Source organism: Cystoisospora suis (genome assembly GCF_002600585.1).
Source record: "Cystoisospora suis strain Wien I chromosome Unknown contig_2573, whole genome shotgun sequence".
NCBI lineage: Eukaryota > Apicomplexa > Conoidasida > Eucoccidiorida > Sarcocystidae > Cystoisospora > Cystoisospora suis.
Window position 1 is genome coordinate 36,226 of NW_027155371.1, and position 23,508 is coordinate 59,733.

Below are 23,508 nucleotides of genomic sequence, written 5' to 3' on the forward strand. Positions count from 1 at the left end.
CCTACATACATGTATACATACATAAGTGCATACACACGTATATCAATCATGCTAACCTCCTGGAATGCTGCCCAGTGTAGGTCCTGAAAGATGCTGTACACGCAAGAAGGCGAGGGCTGGCATTGAAGTTTCGTCGTGGCAGGTAGTCAGTGACAGAGAGACGAGGGAGGTCTAGCTGAAGTAGCTGTGTGGACCCGTTTGTTCTTCACTGCCGCTTCTCGACCTTTCACATGATGTGAGCCATCATAGGAGAATGAAAAAGACGCTCGATGAAACCATAGAAAACTTCACGAAGGAAACACCTCTGTTTTGTGTATGCGGCTTTTTGCCCGGTATTCTTCCTTCCCTTGTGCATCTATATTCTTTTTCAGCAGCCAGAAGGAAAGTAGAGGAGTTTGTGAGAGTCCCCTTTCTCGTTGTTCCTGCGTTTGAACGCTACAGCATCCTAGAGATCTCTACTGAATACGTTCCCGTCCATGTAACGTTCTTTCGTTCGTGTTGAAGAGGCGAGAGAAGCCGTAAGCGAGCGAAGTTACGTATGTATGGTGAAGGTTACTTTTTTTTGTCTCATCAGTCGCAGAAGGCGTACCTGAGCCTTAGACTGACAGCAAGCCGTCAGTTCTTTTCTGCGTGCAGCTCTTGCTTACCAGCACCGTCTCTGTCTAAACCTGTTTAGTTTACCGGAGTTAGACACGGCATCGGCTGTCTGTGTGTACAGCTCCGTACTGCTGTCCTCCTCCAAGAGAAACCGGTCTTCTCTTTTCGTCAGCTTCTGTACGCTATCTGCGGACTGTCTTATAAGGGTGAGGAACCAAGATAAAGAAACTACACACGGGGAAGTTGCGATCTTCAATCTCATCAAAACAATCTCAGGGGTGACGGTGGACTCGTCAACGCCAGTCACTGAAAATCGTACATATGGGTGTTCTCGGGATGCACCTCCGTTGTGGCTGTAGTCTTTCCCTATGGTTTCCTGGTTGTTATCTGCTCGTCCCACTGTACAGCATGTCCGTACCTAATGATCTCTTGAAACTACCGGTACACGCGTACACTACGCTCTTTGTATGCACACGTATCCAGTGGGCCTGTTTGTATGAGCTTTCGAAGCATTCAGGATCATGAATCACCAAGTTCGTGCTGCGAGACAGTGAGGTCGCGCTTGCTTGTCCGGGCTTCTTCTGTCGTACAGGTTCTAAAGCAGTAAATTCGTTTTCATGTGTGTGCGTGTCCACCTAGGAGACATTCGAATGGCTTTCGTCGAAAACCCACGCAAGCTGAGCAACCTTGTAAGTCGTAGATATACAAACGAAGAGTGTGAGAGAGAGAAAGAGAAAGAGAGGAGGCGCGTGAGTACTATGCGAGTGGATATAGAAAGGCAGGTGTCATTGCCGGGGCTGTATCTTGGAGTTGGGGCAGCGAAGGGACTAGAGAGAAAGAGATGGAGAAGGTAACTGTCTGCGTAAAGCTTGGCCTCAGAATTCCCAAACGAGGTATGACAAATGAACATGAAACAGGCGTCTTTTAGTTGAGCGGAGCCGGGGAGTGGCTCTTCCGTCTCAGGCTTGAATCCTTTGTTTTGCCGGATTCATTGAGCGCACACGAAGTTCAACAACCTTGGAGGAGACTCTTAACTCCAAACGCTGACCGTCTTGCAGCAAACTATCCATGCACATTGGCTTGCCCGTGGACCCCGTTCGCACGGCTGGTACTGCTGCGTGCGCTCTTAAGCAGCTGGCTGTTGTCTACATTTTTTCTTTCCTGTTTTTTTGCTTGTGAAGGTTTCAGGACAAACAACAGATCTCTTTTCCATTTATTCTCCTCTTCTATCGCGCATTCCTGAGCTGCGTCTCATCCACACACCTTCTGGTGGTGTTCTGCCAGGCCAAGGACCTTGGAACACTCTCGACTCTCCAGTTCCACCTTCTCCTCTTGCCTCTCGTTATGGAGGTGGTTGTCGAGCACCCGCTCCACGGAGCGACTGTGCTTCGATATCTCATCCTCCTCCAGCGACACTTCATTCTAAGACACCATCTCGACTATCGGAGAGAGTGAGGACGAAAAGCCGAAATGACGGTCCCTTGGGCGATGGCCGATGGGCTGCTTCTGACTGGCGGGAGGAAATTCTGAATGACCGTCTTCTTGTAGAGGTATGCCTCGACATAGAGCCGCCTGTGGTACAGAGGGATTGAGAGCCGGTAGTCGATCTCCGTGTGCTGTTGTATTCACTCAAAAGAGAGAAGAGAAGGCATAGCCATATTGTCGGAGCACTTCATCTTTTTTGGACGGGGCCTTTCACTTTGCGCGGCCCCTGCTGCGGTACAGGGTGGTAGGAGGCTAGACAACGACCTCCAGCCTTTCGACTGTGACACATACCTGTTCATTTTTTCTTTCGGAACGATATCCTGTCAAGGCCATCCATCTCAGTCGACTTCTTCATGATCTGTTGCTGCTCACGAGATTTTCCCTGGTCGCGTTGCAGAACTTGCAGAAGTCAGACTGGCTTACGAGTTCGTCTATCTGGATATCTCGTTTAGAGGCAGGGACAGCGTCTTGTAAGCACATTCGAGAAGGGGGGTCAGCATACCTGGCCCGAGATTAGTCTAGATCTCTAACATACCTTTAATTCACTTGAAGTGTACAGATGACAACCATCCTCAGACAAAGAAGATTTTAAATGTGTTCAGCCGTTGATTCACTGTCAGTTATGTTTTCCGGCCTCACTAGAAGCTGTCAGGCTGTTGAGTACTCTCTGGAAGGCACCGGTTGTTTGTGATCTATCTCTACGTGTCTATATGTACGCAGTTAGGTGTGCACGTGGTTTCATACTGTATTGTTTCAGAGTGATCTTCTTGGAAGTGCATGGACACGTGCTCTCTATTGACTACGTCCCTAGATGAAGAGATTGTCACGAACTTACAGCATGTGGTTACCTTCGGTCTCAAGTGTCAACCTCTCTTACTCGTGGCAGGATGCTGGTGTCGGGAACCGTTACAGTTTACAGCGGTTCAACAGACGGGTAGCGTTAGAGAGACGTTGATGTTGGTTCGGGAAAGTGCTGATCGGGGGGGGGGCTGTGTTCGTTTGGTGGCCTAGTGAGACGTATGGGGCTATAATGGTGGTAGTTAGTCATGATGATACAGAATACTGCTAGAAGAATACTGATGTAAATCAAGGGATCACCTTCAGCCGTTCCCTTTTTACATTGGTACTTAAGTAGTGCCATGCACCAGCTTGTTGCGGGCATCCCTCTCTTCGAGGACGATTCTCAAGAGTCACACTGTTACACCTTTGCGCAAGGAAGAAAATTTTAGCCATCAGTGTAGGAAAGAAGGCGTGGCTTTCTTTCTCTCCTCAGTCATGTAGATGCGGTGCCCGGGCCTCCTACTTCATTTTGGTTGCTGACGTACATACGAGCATACCACCAACTTTCCTTGCAATGCGCCTTGACACACTCCCGTAGGGGAGGGGTTCACTCGATCAAGCGTCGGTTGTTGCATTGTAAAATTCTATACAGGCCTCGTTTTTCTCCCATCCGAGTACGGTAGAGAGAGACTGTGGTGACAGATCATGACAACCTCTATGTGAGTCCTCCTGGTGTCGCAGAACCTGCGCCGTTTTCTTCTTTAGCTATACGGCAGTCTGCGTGTAGTATCAGCGCAAATGAAGTGCGTTTTCTTACTGTTGCTTGTTTGTACATGCGAACTAAGACACGTTCCGACGAACAGTGCCCCACGTTCATAGTTCAGTCGCAGCGCACAAAAGCAAGGTTGTCGCAGTCCGGTTCCTCTTCACGCTAGTGTTCTTTCTCTAGCCGCCTGAGACCGGTTACCCTCTACTTTGCTTTCCGTGCAGATTCAGGGATGTGAGCAGAATGATCTTAAACGGTGGAGGGCGTTTCGCCGATCCTTGTGCGACAAGCTGCCTCCGCGGATCCGCGAGCTGGCTAGACGGCAGAGCCGCATGCATGGTACGTCTTTTGGGGGAGTTTGGCGTGCAATACTACGTAGCTGTTTGGTGGAGCTTCGTGACGCGACTGACATTCGTGCACCTGCGCTCTATTTGACGTGGTGGAGCTCACTGAAGACGAGAATGCTGACAGCTTTCAGTGCCGTTTTCACATCCCTGGGGACAGCGGCGGACTTAATAGTTTGTGCGGTCTCGCTCCGCCATCTGCCGGCTTCGTTGGCACGCCTATCTAAACTAGTAGCCCGGCCTCTTCTCCGTGTAGGTTGTAGCCAGGCGATACCAGCATGCGAAGTGCCACTTGCCCTGAGTCTCGGGCTGCCTCAATATTTCACGCCAGCACCTTTTACTTAAACAGACGTCCTGGGCGTTGCCGACCGCGTTCGTAAGTTGTCAGGATGATGCAGGTCGTCAGGGTACACACCTGCCATGTATCGAGGCACCTCTCTTTTGCTACGATTGTATTTACCTCTTTGTTCTCTCTTGTAATCGGCAGGATGGTGGCCTAGCTCCGTGGTTTGGGTACACCAAACTTTTCGAACGCGAATAAACTTGTTTCTTGTAGACGCGTCCACAGAGCTGCGTTCAGTCTGTGAGGACAACGCTTTCCCATGGGCTCTGGAACTGAGTTCATTTGCGCTTCTACGTACTTCGGACTGCCGCCGCACGTACCCTTCGCCTCTTGTCTCCTATGCACAGGGTACAACGGTAGCCCCAGTGCCGCCGACGTGTCTGCCGCGCTCATCTCTGTCGTCCGCCGATCTTCCGCGATATCTGCCTGCAAGAACATGGCTACCGCTGGTCTGTTCCGCACGGTGAGGAAGAATTTCAGCCCTTTCAACAAATCACCCTAAAAAACCGGCTGCAGTTCGTTGCCATCTTCCGTGACAGGAGGGGTGCAAAACCCCTAGGCACCTCCCAACTGAATGTTTGTATGTGGAACTGCTGAATCAAGGCACGTGGCCGCATGCAGACAGGCTAGCCCATCTGGAGACAGAGCCACTGATAGTGTTTTTAGCTCCAGATGCGTTGTGGGCACGCCGAACTATACGTGAGCCGCTAGGTTATCTTCTCCGGGAAGTTGTAGCTCTCCTGAATTATTTGCACCCGCTGGGGTTTCCTGCATACTGGGAGAGCTTACTCCGGAAGCCGCATCGGTCTGACAGGCAGAGCGTCTGGCTTTCGGATATTCTGTGGCTAAGCGTTTACAGACTCCCCTAGATTTTGCGTCAAGTTTTCAGTGCTTGCAGCTCTGTTGGACTCTGGACGCCCTCCTTCGTCATTACTCCGACTCACGATCTCCGCACCGACACGCGCCACGGCGGCCACTTCTCTTCCCGTCGCGTGAGCTCACCGACAGCCTACGGGCGCCTGTCTACCTAAGGTGCCCTGCGGTTCTGGGACGCATATCTTAGTTCGCGTGTACAGCAGAGAATCTTGTTGTGTGTCTGAATCCCGAGTTCACAGGTCATCTACGGTTTACAAAAGCTGTCAAAACGGTGAACAAGGTCGGGTACTTTGGCGTCTGTGGCAGCCTGAGAGCTTAGTGCGGAGCAGCAAGGTCATGATTAGCCCTGTTATTCTCGTTCGTCTTCACTCGGGCGGCATTAGTGCTTCGTAGCGAAGCACCCAACGCAGGCTCCTCTCAGTTACTGTGAAGGTGACCCCGTGGCAAACAGTACCACGGTCAGCGAGTGGGAGTGACCCCTCTCCTATCTTCCACAATTCCTGTGGAGCAAAATTCTTTTGTTCTTCGATTGGTAAGACACCGGTAGTTACTTTGCATTTCCGACGCGGCAAAGAGCGCGGTGGTGGCACCAACTTTGGCTAGTGGCGGTGGCTGTCCGTTTGCTGAGCCCAGGCCAGCTCTCTACGGGGGTACGCAGCCCCAGGACGGCACTTAGCCGTACCCTTCTTGGCAGGTGCTAACAGTTTCCTTCTAGTCAGCGCCAGGGACCGTGCCACGGGTGGAGAAGTTCTTGCGCCGAAAAAATGATGCCAGGTGTTCCTTGACAGTGTTGCGCCACTCGTGCTGGAGTTGTCAACTGGAATACGTACACGCTGTCGGCGTTCTCTGAAAAAGAAACCTGTCCTGCGGAGCTTAAACCGTCCCCTTTGATCGAGCGGACCTGCTACCGGGCTCACCCCTAAATTGCAGTCAAGAGATGGCTGACGGGTGCTGGGCATCTACAGCTGAGGCTCCGGACACGATGTGGCGTTCGTGCACACGGCGGGGTCACGTATGCTGCAGCCAGTTCCGCTTGCCAGCCACATGTAGCTGGTGTTCTTACCCGATAACAACACCAAGGCAACAGCCGGCGCTATCACCATTACGTTCTGCTTCCAGTGAAAGATCTTGACCGTAGCTGCAGTTCTGGAGTATGGAGCCAGTCCGGCAACAACTACTGGGCAGCCGTAGTGGGGAAACCCCTAAACCCCCCCTTCCGTTTCGCTATCCTAATAGGGTCGCCGCGGAGATCAGTTTCGGCTGGAAGCCCGTCAACCCCTTTCCGGTCACCACTCTTTGGCCACAGTGGGAAATTTATACTTGTAAGAATCCCACGAACTCCCATGTACGGAGAAAAGTGCGTGGCTAAGAAAGCAGTTCAAAGTGAGCTCGATGGCAAGATGTGGCTTGTCAAACGGCTGAGGCTGATGAAGGGATTGCATGGTGGTCAAAAACTTCACTGGATGTTTTTGGAAGCGTTCGACGAAGTCTGCGTCCGTGCTGCCCTGCTTAGGTAAGGCGCCACGAAAAGCAGACTTCGATAGTGCGCCTCCTAGCAATAAGACAAAGACACGTGAGATCTCTTCTTTTGATGTCCCGGCGTTCTGCGACTTTTTGTGGGCTGACTCCCTTTAGCTTTTCCGCAAAGTGTGTATCAGGGCAACCTGCGGTTCCCTGAGCCTCACCGTGTTTCTTCGTGATGGGTACATCGTTGTGTTACGAGCCTGGGTTTCTTCTTCGGCCATGGCCACGACCAACCGAAGTTTCGACTACACACGATAAGCAGTGAGGAAGTCGCTGTCGACGCGGTGGGTACCGGACAATTGTGCAGCCTTGGCCCCGTGACACTAGAGGGACGAGAGACGGTGCGGGCTATCATGCGCCTGCTCGAAGACCATACAAATTTGCTGCTGCACACTTGGCAGCGCTTCACCTGTATATGTTCCTTGCCCGCGCTGGGGGGGACCGTGGTTGAAGTATTCTCATTTCGAAGAAGCTACTTCCGGGGAACTGTCCAGCAAAAGGTCGGCACCGGACCCATCTGCTTTACCCCAGCTCCGAAACCCTGAACCTGGGAAAACTTCTGCTCCAATAAAAAGGTCGACTCTCTTGGTGAAACTCCTGGGTTACATATTTTCCTCACCTCAGGCAAGAGTCTTCGTATAGATAGCATCACAGCCCGATCCTCCCCTTGTTTTCAAAGTGCATACTCGATGGATCGTAGCTCTCTGCTATTCACTGCGGCGGCAGCGCTGTTGCCCGACAAACCGCAGTTACTGGGATTGTCTCCGCCCCAAATAATCGTAGTACTGCAGCAGCTCCTGCAACTGCTTTCGAAGGAAGGTACAAAGGCTGCACTCAAAAGGGAAGGCCTCCACCACGAAGTTCCGGAATGCTCTCCTGTTTGTGAAGCAAACACGATCCCAAGCTTGGCAGCACACAGTGCTTCTGCTCTCTCGTCATCTTCAGTGAGCCTTGACACAGGTTCATGCCCGCTCAACTGCGAAAGGTCTCCTGCGGTGAAGACACGTTCTGCGAGTGACGGAAATCGTGGGTATTTGATGAATCGATGGACGGGCCGCGTGATGTTGGCTGTGTTGGCCCACTGCGTGGCAATGGAAGCGATATCTCTGTTAGGCGGGGGAAAGAAAGAGAGCAAGAACCGGCGGGTACTGGCCATCTGCAGAACACTACTGGAGAACAGCAAGGAAAGGCTTTCTGCTTTCGCGAAGTCCGGGGCGCCGGCGACACTGGAAGCTGCATTGCCGGTTATCCATTCAGTGCACACGATGCTGCTTTCTGCCATGAAGATGGTTCAGGTAGCTCTGTGTCATGCGGCAATGGCCCGGACCAGGCTTGGAAGGGAAGCACTGTCGGGCATGGATTTTGACTCCAGGGACACGATGACTGGCCCACCTGGTGAGCCAACGCGTCCCAGCGCCTCTGCAACCGCTTGGGGCAGCACACGATCATCGTCAGGCACCGCTAACAAAGAGATCGCAGCTTCTGGAGACACATCAGCAGCAATAGAGGCTCTGAAGAAACTGACAAACAACGGCTTCACGACGGAAGAGCAACGGGATTCTAGGTCCCGTGAGGACAGGCCCGGCCCCCACTCGCCAGGATTGACGGACGCAAGCGACGCAGTTCACAGTGGAAACATGCACCGTGCCGCCACATTAGCGCTGGCGGCTATTTTGACTTTACAGCGGACAGCAGCCTCTTTACCGCGACTTCTCTTTCCTCCTCAAGAAGCAGAGAAGAGCATGACACAAGGTGAGCTACGCCAGCTCCTCCTTGAAGGCTCAGTACAGGGGCGGAAGAAGTCACTCAGTCCGGGAAAACTGTGAACTCCGAGGACGGCCGGAGCGGTTCAAGGCTGATCTGGACGCTCCGCGTAGCAGTTCTAAAGAAGGAACCATCTGGTTTACCTCGCGGCTTGCGGTACCCCCAGACCTGTACCCCGACATACCTACCCACTCTTCCTGCGCGAACAGGGGGTGACACGGGAAAGCACTCTGTAAACTGAGTACGTTCTCCTGCCGCGCGACGCTTCGTTGTAGGTGCGAAACTGGCCACAGATCCGCTGCCCCTACCAATGTCCGTGACCAGCTGCTGTGGGCGAGCTTACAAGAAGCAAACCTTTAGACTGGGAAAGAAAAATAGGTAACCGTTCGAGGGGGGGGAGACGCAAAACCTTGGACAAGGGAAGCTACCCTAGCCATGAAGACACGTGAGACTCGTAGAATCTGAGGTGTTTAGTGCTTGGCGGTGGTCTGCCAGACAGGCAGTTAGCCTTAACAGAATTTGGAGGGGCAGCTATTCAAAAAGTGACGCACCACAAGCAGTATCGCCCCCGTGAAATGATTACTGCGCCTGTAACAAGACTGTGTGACCGTCTACCTTCGCAGCCAGTAGACTCCGCCTCTTCGCAATGTTCTCGCGCGCAGCCAGCGCCGAAGGCTGTCAGAACGAGCCAAGGGGGTTGACAGATGGGTGCGCGGCTGTTACTTGGAGAGAACACAGTTCCCCTGACCAGCGGCATGCCCAGTTACCGTGAATCACACTGCTCAGAATTCACCAGGGACGCGCTCGCTGTCAGCGGGCCTCCTTGCGCACGGGCCAGCCATGTGCCGCAGGTACGGTGGCCGGCCACCACACCGGCTCGTATTCTAAATCCGCATACTGAAACCGCCGATCTTAGCCTCGCTCGACGGATAGCCAACAGCACACCAATACTTCATGAGCCAACTCGAACGTCACGTCTCCAACAGCAACTCTCGAGGACCCGCCCTCCGACCACCGACTGTGACTGAAGCCCATCTGCTACAAAGAACCGATGCCGTGCGACGAAAGCACCAGATCACTGTTGTTTGCCGCCTGTTCCAGTAAAAAAAGCCATCGTCGGCCACAGCCTCCGGAAGCCGAATAAGGAGTGCAAATAGTCACTGAAAAAGTAGCATGGGAAAGATGTGACACTGAACAAACGTAGCAGCGGCGCATCGGCTAGTCGCCCGTGTCAATGTGCAACAACCGGTACAGCAATCGCCCCGAGGCCGTGGCCACGCGCCACTCATCAGAAATCCGGATAAAAGTTGCGGCGCGAGAAGCTCACCAACCGCTGAGATTATCAAAGGTCACAATAGCTCCACACACACATCCAGCGCCGGTCAGGTTCTGTGCCCGGCACTCAAGAGTCCTGTTCTAATCTTCGACTGCAGTCAGACGCTTTCTTTTGAAGTGCTAGATTATCGCGATCGATGTGAGGCTTGAAGATGATCTCTGCAGACGACTAACGCCACGAGAAAGGACAGGAGGCAGTATGCAGCCCCGTGACAGGTTGACAACTGAAGTGGAGGCTGTCCGCCCGAAGACGCAGCGCCGGCTCAGCGGCCTTAAAATCTCTCGGTGGCTCTCTTAAGCAACGGCACGCCTTATCTCCGTTTAGTAGCGCTAGCTCCTGCAGGGACCGCGACTAAAGCTGGCTCAGTCTCGTCTGACAGTTCAGGTGCCTGTTCCGATGCTTCTCCTGACTCTGTTACCCGCACTCCTTCAGGAACCTGGTCCTTGTTTTTCGCAACAGTGCCTGTGGGCTGAGGAACGTCTGCAGGAGCAGGCGTCTCAGAGGTTGTGCTGCCTCCCTTCTGATTTGCCTTCGTTGCTCCCGACACTGCTTGCCCGTGCTGTGTTGCGGGTTTGCCGCGCGGAGCGCGAGGCAGAAGCGGCTCTGTCGCTTCTGTTGCCTGGTAACGCTTGGTGTCCTTTTCTGAATCTTCTCGAGAAGCATCAGGTTCTCTGTCGCCATCCTTCTTGGACGAGTCTTTATTGTAGGGAGTCGACTGTGTCCGCCGGCCCCACTCCGATTTACCCGCCCGGCCCCACCCAGACCGCCTTGGACGGTCGTCAGAGTCCTCCTCATCGCTGTAGCGGTCTCGGTTGCGGCCGCGAGAGTAATCCTCCGAATAGCGTCTCCTCTTTCTGCGCGGCCCGCCTCTACGGTCGTAGTCCCGCCGACGCGTCTCCCAGCGGCTCGAACGAACTGAAGACGACGACGAAGAAGAAAGACTAGAGCTCGACTCAGAACTCCTGATGTATTTCCTTCTTCGGCGGCGGACCTCTCTGCGGACGCGTACTTGATGGAGAGTTTCACTTATGATCGCGGTGGCCAAAAGCGTTATGAAAGCAAAAATGAAGTTCTCGCGCTTTGCCCAGAAGGTATCACGTGAAGCCGGGCCGCCAGGTGTAGCAAACGGGGAGTCGCGGGTGTCTTCGTAGTTCGGCGTGTGAGTGTAGTAGCTGCATAACACACAGGGGTCACCCGGAAGATATCCAGTAAACAGGCTTCAGCCTGGAAAGGTGTCAGAGCCACTGTCAGGGAAGAACCACGAAGACCGACTGGGAGTGCTGTATGTGACTGCTGAGTCAGGACTACTGTCACGCCTCTTTGCCACTCCTTTCGAACCCAGTGCCCACACGAGGTGCCCGCGTAACCAGATGTCAATCCCTGCGCGTTGATTCCGCTTTGCGTAAGAATAACACAGCACGCCGAGCCCGCGCACGGCGGACACAGTGTGCGCAAAGACGCTTCGCACTCGGGAGCGCCTTCCTGCCCGGACGCCCAGCGGTACGCGCTCTGCAAGGCACGGGCCACAGAGGGGCACACAAACACTGATGCCTGACCGGAGTTGCCGCACTGTCTGCAGTCTCAACACATTCAGCTTAACAATGAAGCTAGCGTGCCAAATAAGTTTTGACCTCTAACGGGCAGTGAACAGGATAGTAGAGAGGTTTTTGCCCGTGCAAAGAAGATGCCGACTGGACAGTGAAAATGCGCCTGGAGTCTTCGGCTGCTAACCGGTATGAGGCCCGGGCTCCACTTACCCGCCCGTATATGCAGAAGGCCGGTCTCGGCGAGGTGGATCTGCCGCTGTGCCCCAGAGTCTCTGACGGAAAAAGCACACATACAATGGTGACAGCCAATACAGCTGGCGCCAATCCAAAACGCAGACGGGTATTCGCACAGCCCCATTTCAACTTGCCTGGAAACTTTTCCCCTTTATTCACAACCGGGAGGAATGCTACAGCAGCATGTCCAATCCACGACGTGAGGTGTTATCTACTTGGCAGGGTGGCTGCCCATCAAAACTGAAGGAAACGTAGAGTCACCTTCCTCTCGGAATGGCTACGCACAGCCGGGGAGGTAAGCAGGCCGTGAGACACCAACAGACACAGCCATTTGGATAGAAAAGACGCGCCTCTCCCAAAACGAATCCGGACGCTGCGTTCCCAAGTGAAACGCCACAAACTAGTACTTGGTCACTTCATGGTGCAGAACTTGCTTGTGTGGTGTCTGCCCCACCTGACGCGGTAACAAGGTCAACAAATTCACGGGACAAGAAGACCGGGCTGCGGACCCCAGTCAGTCTTTAGCGCAGGGGTATGCCGGGCGCAAGATGCACGGGACGGCTGTAACAACGCGGGCTCGTTTTAGTCTAATCACACCGGGCCACCTTAGGTCGAGCCAGGTGGGTTCACAGGTAAAACGAAAACATTCCTCTAAGGTAGGACCGAGCCCTTTTGTGCCCATATCCTTGGAGCGGACAGAAACTGGCTGCGTACTCTGCGGCTGCTTCCGACCGCCATGTTCGGAAGACTTTTCGAGTTGGGACTTGGTTCGCCGTCCTTGCCCAGGTCATTTTCGGCAGTCCCTAATGCAGCGGTTCTACGAGCAGACGCTTTCCGGGACTCGTGGCCAGGATTCTGGGAGACTTGAGGAGGAACTAGGTTAGCAGGACGGTCAAGCGGGACATTGCCAAAAGGGGTGCTCTTGGTCGCTGGAGAAAGGAGCAGCCGCGGTACATACACGTTGTTGAACGGAGGCAGTTCCGCTTCCAGCTCCGGCCGTTGAAGAGCAGGATTTGGTGTTCCGCTTCCAGCTCTAGTTGGAGGGAAGACACTCACTGCTTGGATGAAACAAATTACCAGGCCGAGCTTGCGCCAAGGGGCGAACAAGGGGTGCGGCAGCCAGAGCGCCCCGCCGGCCACATCCTCTGCCATGGCACCTCGCGCAAAAGTGTGGCTTCTGTGGAAGACACGTCGTGCTGGTGAGATCCAGCGCGCACGCCATCAACCACTGATATCAGGAAGAGAGGCAACGGAGTACGGGAGGCGTCTTTTGTTGTTACAAAGCGGATATCGTTGCCAGTCTCCCCTATGCGTGCGAAGTGCCAGCTGCGATACTACGTAGCCGCGCCAGTTTCCCTGGCGGTAACAACCGCACGTCCACAAGCGTGCCATGCCAGCCCGATCCCCCCGAGAAGCCGACTAAGCGTCGAGTCCCCCTGCGCTGCCAACAGAAGTGGGGGCCAACAGAATGGAGAGTCTTGTCTTCGTGGCACTGAAGCAAGAAGCCCTCCTGTCCGCCTCCTAACTGCCTCCGTTCAGTCTGGCGGTCTTTGCCACATGAAAAAAAGCACGCAGTTACTGGCAACAATACTGTGAGTACGGTGCCGACAAATGCGGAACTCCTGACCCCCTGTCGTAGAACTTGCGGTCTCGATACTGTACGGCCGTAAGGAACTCTAATCTGCCGAAGAAGCAGAACTGGCAAGGCAGTTTTCTCCCTGTGACTCCGCCTGAAACACCCCTGCTTTCAGTGAAGGCAGGTACGCTGTGTCCGGCTCAAGAACAGGCTTATCAGGCGACACCAAAGCGCAAGTGGCCTTCTTGTTTCGTGTTCTTGCTTGGGGTACAGCGCGAGCTTGCTAGGCAAAGATGGGAAGTAGGTTAGCTCCTCAGCCTGAGAGCCAAATACCTGTCGCAACTCGCCTAGAAGGTACGTCGCCACAGGTCCATCCGACTGCGGCTCCAAGCTAAAGGTAAGGGTGGTGCCACAGTCAAGTGCATGCGGCACATCGCAGATCCGTCGGGGGAGGCTCGATGACAACCCAGGCCGAAACAAACGCCGGTAAGCTTTTCTGTCTTCGGAAAAGCTGCCCTGAAGAAGAGGACTAGCAGGCTGAAGCTCTGGGACACCTGGGGGCTCCAGGGGGGAAAGCCCAAACCGTGCAGCCCAGGTGATGGGGGCCCCGGGCCCCTGAAATCCGGCAGTAACTTCCGCCGGAGGCGAGGGCGCTAGTAGTGAACACTGACGCTGCTAGATACCGGCCGGCAAAACAAGGCTCCGTAGACTGGCCCACAAAAGAAGCGGCGCCTGCAAATCGGGAAAATCAGCTGCCCAAAAAAAGCACTGTGCGAAGCTGCCTGCACCTAAAACGCGGAACTGAGAGCCAGCCCCTTCACGGCTGCTCCGTCCGACTGCGGTCGGCTGCGGCCCTGTGTCGTAGCCGATGAGGCACGTTACCGAGGCCGGGCGGTTCGTGGCACCGTGACACAGTGGGCCCGCTGCCCGGGACGCGGGACCACTAATGGAGCGGTAGTTCAATGGCAGAACGAATCTTCGAGAATGAGTGTTGTCTCCAAACCTGGTATGCAGTGCAGATCTGCTCAACCGGATATAAAGTTTATCCTTGCTCGGAGAAAAAATTGTATCACTGTCTGGAGGGAGGGTGGTCCTCTCGTCCCACTACAGTTCATGTGGCCGCCGCAACCAAGGCGGCGCCACAGCGCATTGGGCACGTTACCCAAAGTGGGCAGCGAATGTCGGTAATTCCGATATTCCTTTAGCAATGCGAGCCAGCCCCTTGCCGTCCCTTTTCAGCAACCGTTATTCTTGTAACTTACTCGTCACAATAAATACGTGACTTCGCGGCTGGTCGGCGCGGACTACACCTGCTGTTGGCCTCTGGTTAGTGAATGAGTGTTCTCGCGACGGGTCGACACTTTCGAATTCGCTCCCGTTGGCGTGCGTCTCCAACTCGTCGGTGTCCTGCGTAGTTATCTGTCACAGCGTGTGCTTCTCGCGGCCAGAGTAGGGGGCCAGGGAGTGTCTGTTAGAGAGGCTTGACACTTTGAGGTCCGCTTGTACACTGTCCATTAGCTTCTGAGCGTCTTCATCTTCGGCGGATGCGCCCGGCCTCCGTAGGCGTCGGAGTGTCCCGGATATGCTATCCAGTTCACTTCAACAGAGTTCTATACGGTAGCCTCACTCTCCTTGTGTCAGTGCCCGGGGCTAAGTGGGGATCAGTTCGGTGAACAGTATGTGAGGGCGCTGGCCTGCTGCCTTCTTAGAACAGGTCGTGTACGTGGAAGACTTCATTGGGCAACAGCCGTAGTGGTATCGTCCCTTCTCGGAAGTCGGAGACCCAGCGGCACAGTCTGCCCACGTAGCTGTCTCTGCCGTACCATTCACCCCGGTTTGCACGGAGTTATGGCGCGGCTCCTGGTATGCCGAACGGAGTGCTAGCTCTAGTATGAGATTTGAACTGACTGCTCTGTTTCAGCTGACAGCGAGGTTGCCGGCCAGTTATACTTTCGCAGGACGCTTCGGGAGACCACAACTGTCCCACCACGCAGATTACTTAGCCGCACTGTTTCACGCCACTTACAAAAACGATATATAGTGACTTGAATATGCAGGCCACCCTTACGGCCGCAACTTGAGGCCCTTCAACTTCAGCAGACCGGTGACGAAGCAGCGTGGCGTAGCTGTTTCGCTTTTCTGCCCGCAGCTGATGTTCGTGATCTCCGGCTTTCTTGAAGCTGCGAGACGTATCCAGCTGCCGTTCAAGTGAATTACGTGAGCGCGCCTAACCCTGTTGGTGGACCTCTCGCCCATGACTTGGAATCCCAGCAAATTTTAGCTTGCGACAGGGTTTGCACCGCAAAAGCAGTCACGACCAAGTGGGTGGCCCGAGGGTTGTAGCCGGAGTTCGGTACAGTACTGGACTGGTTAAGATAATCGTTGCACGGTCGCTTAAGGCGACGGAAAGAGCCGCAAAAACGGCGAGTTCGGTACGTGAATGCAGAAGTTAACGCAGTTTGGGGGGCACTAGCAGACCTTCGCCCCACGCTACCCTGGTCTCATCTTATGGAGCCAGCTGTTCTGAAACAGCGCCCATGGCGTCCCCACCAAACTCGACAAGAAACACTTTCCCTCTTTTCCAAGCAGGTCCACGTCAGGCAGAAGCAGTATATCCCGGCGCCAGCCGACATTTGCACTGGATGGAATCCTGTCTTCCCGAACTTCGCTTTCTTCGTTCGCAACTCTTCCTTCCATCTTGTGTCACGCTCCTGTCTATCCGCGCCCCAGTTAAACGCCACACGCTCGAAGCCTCGCGGGGGCTAGCCTTCCCCGCTGATACTCCGACGTCGTGCCTGCCGCCAAGCCGTCCTGCTCCCACGAGCCACCGCGGAACGTGGGACAAGACGCGGGAAAACACCTCGGCCGTACACTGCTCGCACAATAAGACTGAACAAGCCCCTCCGCTCCAGGCTCTTTTCCAAGTCTCCGTCGCAGATACGAACTGCAGGTCCCTCAAACTGGAGGACATATGCCGGAAGGGACATCACAGAGCTTCAGCTCTTGAGCGGCCTCGGAACAAACACCTACGGCCCTCATCCATCGGTACCGCCCGTCGTCTGTGCTCCATCGGCAAGAAAACAGTTTCAGCCTCTACAGAGGAGGATACGGTGCAACTGTTCGCGAGCCTGCCATCCCCGTTTTACGGTGGTTAGGAAACCGATAGCATTCACGAGAGGGACTTGGTCCCAACGAGGCTTTTAAAACGCAGCAGCCCCCTGACAGCCTTAACCCACGCCGCCTTGCCTTGGTTGTACGCGTAGAGTAGTGGGTCCGCGAGGTCGCCGCTGATGTCCCCGTTCAATCGTAGAGACAGGTGGTGTCTCAACGCTGCCGAAAGCTCTGCACAGTCCAGGACACCAACCACCTGAAACAAGCGAATTGCCGTAGTGCCACGGGGTGGCCTCGAATCAATGCAGCTGGGGAAGGGTAATGCTCGCGGCGTCTGTTCAACGAACCTAGCAAATGACTGTGACGCCTGTCGTTCCGTGTCTTCAGGAGAGCGGTAGACCTTAAACCCGAGTAAGTAAAGATCGGCCCCTGCTATCATCACTCAGGTGTGCACAGCGGTTGTTTCCTCCCCGTGGGAACCAGGATCACAATATGGCTATCCAGCGTAAGTACGCTCATGGCATACACCTGTCCGCCTAGAACTATGAGCGTGAGTGCCCCGCCGGAGTGCCCGCGAATAACTACTGTCCTTCGTCGCCACTACTGTCTCGCTGAAACCTACCAGCCGAAACAGGCGAACGACGTAAGACAATTCGTCTGTCTGGAAGGACCACGATCCCCTCCTCAGCCTGTGACACCATGAAAGATGCGATCTGTATGTAGTCCTTCAGGATGCTGGTGCTGCTGACTACTCTTGTGAAAGAAACCCAACGGCGACCGAACCGCTCCTGCATTGCTTCTACGAATTTCTTGGGTAGAAGCTCAAGGATCGGCGCCGTTCTCTGCACCTGGACGCTTGGCTGTTTTTCTTCGGATGACGAAGGGCGGTCCACGGCCTCCTCGGCCGTCACTGGCGTCAAACCGTCCCCAGCTGGTAGCGCCCCGGATTCTTCTTTAGCCTTTGATGGTTCTTCGGAGGGTACGAGGCTTGTTTGAGGGCGTTCTGCGCTGCTTGATACTCCGTCAGGAAGCCGTGCACCTTCTTTTGAATTTCCCTTTTCCTTTGAATACATTCCATCCACATCCACCTCTGGCCCGTCCTCGCTATGGGGCGCCATGCTGTCAGCGCTGATGTCTTCTTCGCCTGCTGAAAGCATTCTAGGGGTAGGGGCTTCACCATCGCCACCAGCCGGGCCATCAGTGCCGTTCCCGGCGGCCTCGCGATCCGAGTCGTAAGCTTGGGAGTCCGCGGAAGTGCCTCGGTCCTCCTCAGTGAAGACTTCTGCCAAAGCCGCACCAGCGAAGAGTGCGTTTAAAGCAAACTCGCCAGATCCCGCGCTCGACGGGTAGAGAACCTCGGGGAAGTTGTAGCAGAACATCTTGGTAAACTCGTAGAAAGGGTCGGAGTCCGCTAGCGGGAGCACATAAGTTCTGACGCACCTCGCACGATCCCCTTCCGGATTGTGTTTATGAAGAAGAATCGCCGATGATTCTCCTAGCTGCTTGTCGAGAATAAGGCCGGGCAGTTTCGCAAATAAACCATACAAGAGCCAGTCTAGACGCATATCCTGAATGTAGCGCATGTTCGCCGGCTGGTAGAAAGGCCCCTTACTTCGTAGGTCCTTAACTGCCTGCACCAGCCAGCAAGCAAACCGCATTGGTACTTCCGTAATTAGTAGGCGCATACGCTCGTCGGCTTCAGCAAACACCGAGCGGCCAGCACAGCTTCCGGCTAACTTGGCTTGGAAAATAGCGAACTCTCTAAAGCTCACCGTGAGGAAAATCTCTCCGAAGTCGGCGGCGCCAAGCAGTCGGACCACGTGAGCCTGAGCAGCAGCGGAGATGGTTGTTCTGTCAACAACACAGAAAAGGCTGAACTATTGACCCTCAAATACTACTCTGAGACCTAGGACGCCCAGTGAGACGACTACTTCACAAAGCATGCGACGAGGTCCAGCAAGTGCAAATGCATGAAAGGCCTGCGCCAGATCCCCTTTTCCTAGTGCCAACGGTGTCGAGTGGCACGCCAAGTTCAGCGACGTCGAGTGACTACCGCCGACTCACACGCCGCTTTTCTGACAAGGAAATCGTGCACTCCATATCGGTGAAACGGGGGACGTATGTCAGACTGCCCTCTTGAATCAGTGGGCCTGCGCGCGCATCCTCAACACCCGAATCATCCAGTTAGCGGCCCAACGCGGGGGCCCGGCTTGATAGCGAACCTTTAGAATGTAAGCTGACGGTCTGGTCTGGGCTGTAACATTTGCTGGAAAGACGTTTTACTGCCAACACTCTTCAACTCACTGATATGGCAGAAGCGGAATGAAGCGCCCGCATTCGTTGTGATCGTCAGCGTAAGGCACAAGAGTAACACGGACACCACTCTTGGTCTCTGTTGATGGCCTCTCCTTGCCCTTGATTATTCCATGTTTCTCCGCGAGAGAGGGTTCGGTCTCCGTGTGGATTTCCACTTTTCTGAACCTGACGAAGATCACGGGGAAAGTGCCCCGGCCACGGAACCTCTGAAGAATTAGCGCGACGAGGTTCTCGACGGCACTCGCAACTTTTGCAGCGTTTTCCGAGCTCAGACTACCAAGGCTTTGCGCTACCGAGTGTGCAGTTATCCCGGCCGGGATCACCTCGTGAGCGACGACGTCGAACGTCAGAGCGACTGCTGGTGTCACAGCAGTACTGGAACCGGCTATCGCCGTACTGCAGCAGAACACAGTGACCCGTCGACACACAGGAAAGAGGTCGGACGAGGCATGAGCTTGCCGTTCTCACTGCCGCCTGGCGCGACTGGTAGCAAGCCGAGGCTCTCTTGAAATACCGATCCGACAGCAGTCCCCCCTGGTAGAGAGAGGGCCCGGAACTGGTATGAAAAGCCTCGCTTCCTCAGCAAGACAGAGCGCATCCTTCAGGTTCACCACGTGGGGGTCCGCCGCCAAGCCAGCGGTGCGACAGCGCTGCTGAGCGGCTAGCAGTTTTACGAAGTACTTCCAAGAGAGCTGTCCACACTCGAGAAGAACTGTGCAAAGCTTGTGTAAGCCCGTTTGGAAAACACAAACCCCAGCCGCTGACACTTCCTCTAGTCACGGCGGCGACAAACCCAAACGTTACTCTCGCTGTCATATGAAGGATTTGCCTGCTCGTGGGGGCTGAGCTATTGTGCCGAACCAGCGGAAGCTGGGCACGATTCCAAAGCGTACAGAAGCATGCCAAGACTGACACTGGAACGCGGGGTGCCTTACTTGAGGGAAAACTCGTGAGCTTCAGAGGGGAGCACAGACGCCTCTTCTCCAGCCGCGTCCATAGACAAATACTGCGGCACGTGAAGGAATACAGCGCGCGTCTTCTCGAACATGGCAGCAGCAACTGCGCTTATGGTGCCTCTGGAAGGAACAAGCCGCAAGGTAAGTAACTGCGTGCGCATCAGACATGTAGAGGCTGTCCGTGCCACCGGCCAACAACCCCGCCGGTATCAATCGTTGCACCGTCTATCTATAACTTCTGCTGTCTTGCCTACTTGGACTAAGTGCTGATCCGCCGCCGACAAAGTACATTACGCGAAGGAATCCGCCTACGGGACGACACTGGCCCAGGCGCGCCAAGGCACTTTCGAGCACGCACTGTAGTGGTAAGAGCCACCCCCGGCCGGGTCCAGCTTCTCCGTGCCTGTCACTGTCACCGTAAGGTGCATACGGGGTAGCCTATCTCTGTCTGTACACGCAACAGCCGGGCGCTTAAGCTCAAGAGATGAACGGCGTTCTGCTGAACCCCTCTCACACGAGCCCCTAGTGACAACAGTTCGCGTCCAAACCCTTGTCTGCACAGCGTCCGGACACCACAGTTCCGAGGGCGCAGCGAACACGCATCTCCGTTGCTCCGAAGTAAGCCTGCCCCCAACGCGTTACCGAAGCAGATCGTCCCTTCACTCAAGCGGCCGGTAAGGCTCGGACATTGACGTGAGACCAAGCAACGGAGTCTGGCTCGCAGGGCTGTAACAGATGGAAAGACAACAGTGATCTCACGTCGGGTCTGACGCCGAGAAGAAGGATATTGTCGCACTGCCAGGAGCTAAGGCTTGAGTGCTGCCTTTTACGATTGTCCAAATATGCGCGGCTTTCTGCTCTTTCTCCGACAGGCCTGCAGGCAGGACAATAACCGGGACTCCTTTGCTTTCCGAGCTGTCGTTTTGTCGACTCCTCGCTGTCATTTTGAAGGCTAGCGTACGCAGATATTGCCTTCTTGGGGCGTTACTCGCTCTCTCCGAGCGCGAACGACCTCTCAAACGAGAAAGAGCACTTTCTTAAGTGCTGGGAGCCTCGCAGCTGAAGCGGGCCCCTTCTGTGGTCAGTGGGCTGGTACCGGACCTGACGGCTGTGTGGCACCGCCTGCGGCGCGTTACTGTATGGCCGTGAAGCACTCCGGATGGAAGGAACCGTATGCCAAAGTATGCCATCTGCTAGCTGAGGTGTCCTCTGTACACAGCTCCACATTGGACCCTTATTGTCTGTTTATAGTACCACACGTAACAGGCGCACTGTGTTATACAACAGTACGGGTCGCCGTTGGTGTGTAACACTGCTTGGGTACAACCAAGGTGGCCCCGCTTTTGACGCATGAAAGCAGATCCCACGGCAGGGGACGTACGTGCTTCTGTAACACCCGGCTTGATTGAAAAATCGATCTTAGCAGTACTGTATCTCGTACATATGGGCCGTGCGACTCCCGGGATGAAGGGCACATCGGGCGGCTACGTGCTTGTCAAATCTCGGTCTCTTGCTTCTCGTTTGTGAAACTGTGCAGCCACTAGTCCGTGCTTCACAATCTCCCCACCTAAGCGCGACGGGACGACGGCAAGCCCAGAGTCCACAATCCCTCTCCAACTTGCTGAATAGTGGCACTGTCCATGCATACTCCTGTCCTTTGCGTGCAGGCTCTACTTCGCCCGGAAAAACTAGGTCTGCGCTCAGGCTCGGGAAACCAACGTGTGCTCGCTACCTGCCCGCTGCTGCCCGGAATCGCAGAAACGAAACTGATTAGCGTAGAACAGAAGGCAACCGCAACATCTCTTTTCAACAGTATACATGCTCACTAACTATAACTTCTCCTAGGTGGCGCACCACCGTGGCTACACGGCAAGACCTATCTGCGGACCTTCGACCCCTGAGCTGAAAAGCACTGACCGTTAAGGCGTTGCCATTCTGGTGCACGCGAAGGAAACCAGCTCCCCAGTTTCCAGGTAGCGTGTCCGTCTCTGGTAACTTTTTTAGCCGCGTCAGCAAGTTCCGCATTGATGAGATTCTGAAGGAGAGCTTGTTCTACCTCTTGCCCTGTTGCTTCTCCGGAGGACCCTGCACTCTCTTCCGGAGACTGCTGAAAGTCCGCCGCGCGCACTGCGGAGCGAGAAAAAAGCACAGGTTTCGGTAATGTGAAGCAAGTCTTGCCCATGGGCCTTCGCAGGCTTGACCGCGGTTGCCGACCAGCTGGGTTAGGACCCTTAGATAGCAAATACAAAAGGGAGTGAATACCGGGATATGTTTCCGAATGGCGAAGGCGAGAATCAGTTCCATCCAGATACTCCCCTCCCACCTGAACGCCACCAGACGAGACGAGCGTATCTTCAACCGCGCTCAGGATAAGCACTTTGTTCTCGGCCGTGTCCCCCCATCCCAAGCTGCCGGACAAGCCAGCTGGTACATCTCCGCTGAAAGCTAGCGAGCAGACGCTGTCAAGAGGAACGCACAACTGCAGGAGAATAAAGCCACTCAAGACCTTCTCCACATAGGCACTCTTCCGGTGCCGCGAGGGACCGGCACGCAAGCCAGGCAACCGCGGCATGAGGACGGCACATGAAAGACCTTCTGTCCAGGAAGGGAGGACCTTGGAGCTAGCCCTTGTGATCGTTACCGAATGCACCGTACAAAATGTTGATGCAGTACAAGGGGACGGTGGGTCTGTGAAGGCCCCTTACCGGGCGGCCGATTGGCCCCCTGCCCGACTAAAGGAGCAGCTCCTTCGAGTCAAGACAGGAGAGAATGGAGTGAAATCCCAGGCAGCGATAACACGCCGTGTAAGCAGGGGCGAGATAGTCGAAACCTCATCAACTTTCGGTCGCAGCTCAGCTTTATCAACCCCAACGCTCACTCATCGCTACCTCGGACCGGAAGAGATTGATGGGAGAGGCGGGGCTGGCATGGCAGGTCTACGCCTGCTACAGTTTGTCGCTTCGAAGAGGGAACTGATAAGCTCTTATATTTATTCACTGAAATGCTCCAGCAAGCAAGGAAGGCCGGAGACCTCATGGTTGGGGAGCCTGCATGAGCACGGTACGAACCAAACCCGGAGCCGTTTTCACAGCCCTCTCCGCGTAATCGGCCGGTGAACGAAGCGTTACTGGGCGGACGCTCTGCGCCACTAGCACATGGTGGCACTCAACGCCGCGCGCCAAGCATGCTAGCTGGGGGCGGCGGGCGGCGGACAAGAAACAACTCGATGCATCGGCTTCGTACAACTATTCATTCCCTTACTTCAGGGGTGGCCTGGGCACACGGGAGCAATGCCGGCCCTTCGGCTGTCTTTTTACGGACTTCGTGTTTGGCAACCACACTCAGTGTCTGTGAAGCTGGGGTGACGCCGAACCGCCTGCCCAACAGCCTCGCATCTCGATCGAAGCTACCGCCCTACACGGTCGAAATGTTGCGCTAATGCAGTGATCGGGGGTCGGGCCCGCGAGGCATATCCATGCAGCACTCGCGCGAACCAGACTCCTGGGCGGACGCAGCGAGGGCGCACGCAACCCCGGCTGATGCTACTGCGCTCCTCGACCCGGCGTGTGGGCTGGTGACGACAGCCCTAGACAAGGGTCGGCTACAGATAATAGTCCATGTACAGGCAAAGGACCGCGAAGACCTATCCCTCGGAGAGAAGCAGTAGAGTGTGTACCGTTGTGCGCGGGTCCAGCAGCCCTGCGTGGGAGAGAGATCCAGCTTAGAGATCCAGCTAAGAGTCGTATCATGGGGCCGTTCTGAGTGTGAAACTGCCGTGTACTGCTCATCGACGGATGCTTGCGCTCAAGGGATAGGCGTCAGCTGAAGTTCCTTTCCCCGCTTCGAAGTAACTATCTAGACCATTTTATTGTGGTCCCCAAACCCACTTTGTTCAGGATCACACAGTCCCCGGTGAGCAGCATATGGCCGCCAGGCTGTTACCAACCAGTTAG

At 55.0% G+C, this 23,508-nt stretch overlaps 3 protein-coding genes across 3 annotated transcripts in view; 1 reads left to right on the forward strand and 2 right to left on the reverse strand.

Moving 5' to 3' along the window:
- Positions 1-6,076, forward strand: part of CSUI_005309 (matrix protein mmp37) — an 8,763-nt gene extending 2,687 nt beyond the window's left edge. The window contains exons 4-9 of the mRNA XM_068065486.1: positions 719-803; positions 1,237-1,286; positions 1,779-2,147; positions 3,853-3,967; positions 4,663-4,778; positions 5,431-6,076. Coding sequence (XP_067922535.1) covers positions 719-803; positions 1,237-1,286; positions 1,779-2,147; positions 3,853-3,967; positions 4,663-4,778; positions 5,431-5,466 — 771 coding nt within the window. The 3' untranslated portion in view covers positions 5,467-6,076. The remainder of the gene's footprint in view (positions 1-718; positions 804-1,236; positions 1,287-1,778; positions 2,148-3,852; positions 3,968-4,662; positions 4,779-5,430) is intronic.
- Positions 6,077-9,624: 3,548 nt separating this feature from the next.
- CSUI_005310 (uncharacterized protein) lies at positions 9,625-14,219 on the reverse strand. The gene is made up of 3 exons (XM_068065487.1): positions 12,311-14,219; positions 11,573-11,634; positions 9,625-10,987 (listed from the first exon to the last, which is right to left on the reverse strand). The coding sequence occupies exons 1-3, from the start codon at positions 12,746-12,748 to the stop codon at positions 10,126-10,128; spliced, it is 1,362 nt and encodes a 453-aa protein (XP_067922536.1). The 5' UTR covers positions 12,749-14,219; the 3' UTR covers positions 9,625-10,125.
- A 1,435-nt stretch (positions 14,220-15,654) lies between these two features.
- Positions 15,655-22,940, reverse strand: CSUI_005311 (uncharacterized protein). The gene is made up of 7 exons (XM_068065488.1): positions 21,473-22,940; positions 20,315-20,429; positions 19,535-19,675; positions 18,588-18,995; positions 18,056-18,134; positions 16,906-17,914; positions 15,655-16,514 (listed from the first exon to the last, which is right to left on the reverse strand). The coding sequence occupies exons 1-7, from the start codon at positions 22,125-22,127 to the stop codon at positions 16,342-16,344; spliced, it is 2,580 nt and encodes an 859-aa protein (XP_067922537.1). The 5' UTR covers positions 22,128-22,940; the 3' UTR covers positions 15,655-16,341.
- Between the last annotated feature and the right edge of the window lie 568 nt (positions 22,941-23,508).

Excerpts from the sequence above, each read along its gene's own strand:
- CSUI_005310 (XM_068065487.1), bottom strand. The coding sequence starts at position 12,748 with ATGGCAGAGGATGTGGCCGGCGGGGCGCTCTGGCTGCCGCACCCCTTG. Across the intron at positions 11,635-12,310 it reads CGGTCGGAAGCAGCCGCAGA|AGACTCTGGGGCACAGCGGC; the intron begins GTACGCAGCCAG and ends TTTTTCCGTCAG. Across the intron at positions 10,988-11,572 it reads CCTTCTGCATATACGGGCGG|CTACTACACTCACACGCCGA; the intron begins GTAAGTGGAGCC and ends TGTGTTATGCAG.
- CSUI_005311 (XM_068065488.1), bottom strand. The coding sequence starts at position 22,127 with ATGCCGCGGTTGCCTGGCTTGCGTGCCGGTCCCTCGCGGCACCGGAAG. Across the intron at positions 19,676-20,314 it reads TTCTCGGCGTCAGACCCGAC|AGGCACCATAAGCGCAGTTG; the intron begins GTGAGATCACTG and ends TGTTCCTTCCAG. Across the intron at positions 18,135-18,587 it reads ATTCCGCTTCTGCCATATCA|AACAACCATCTCCGCTGCTG; the intron begins GTGAGTTGAAGA and ends TGTTGTTGACAG.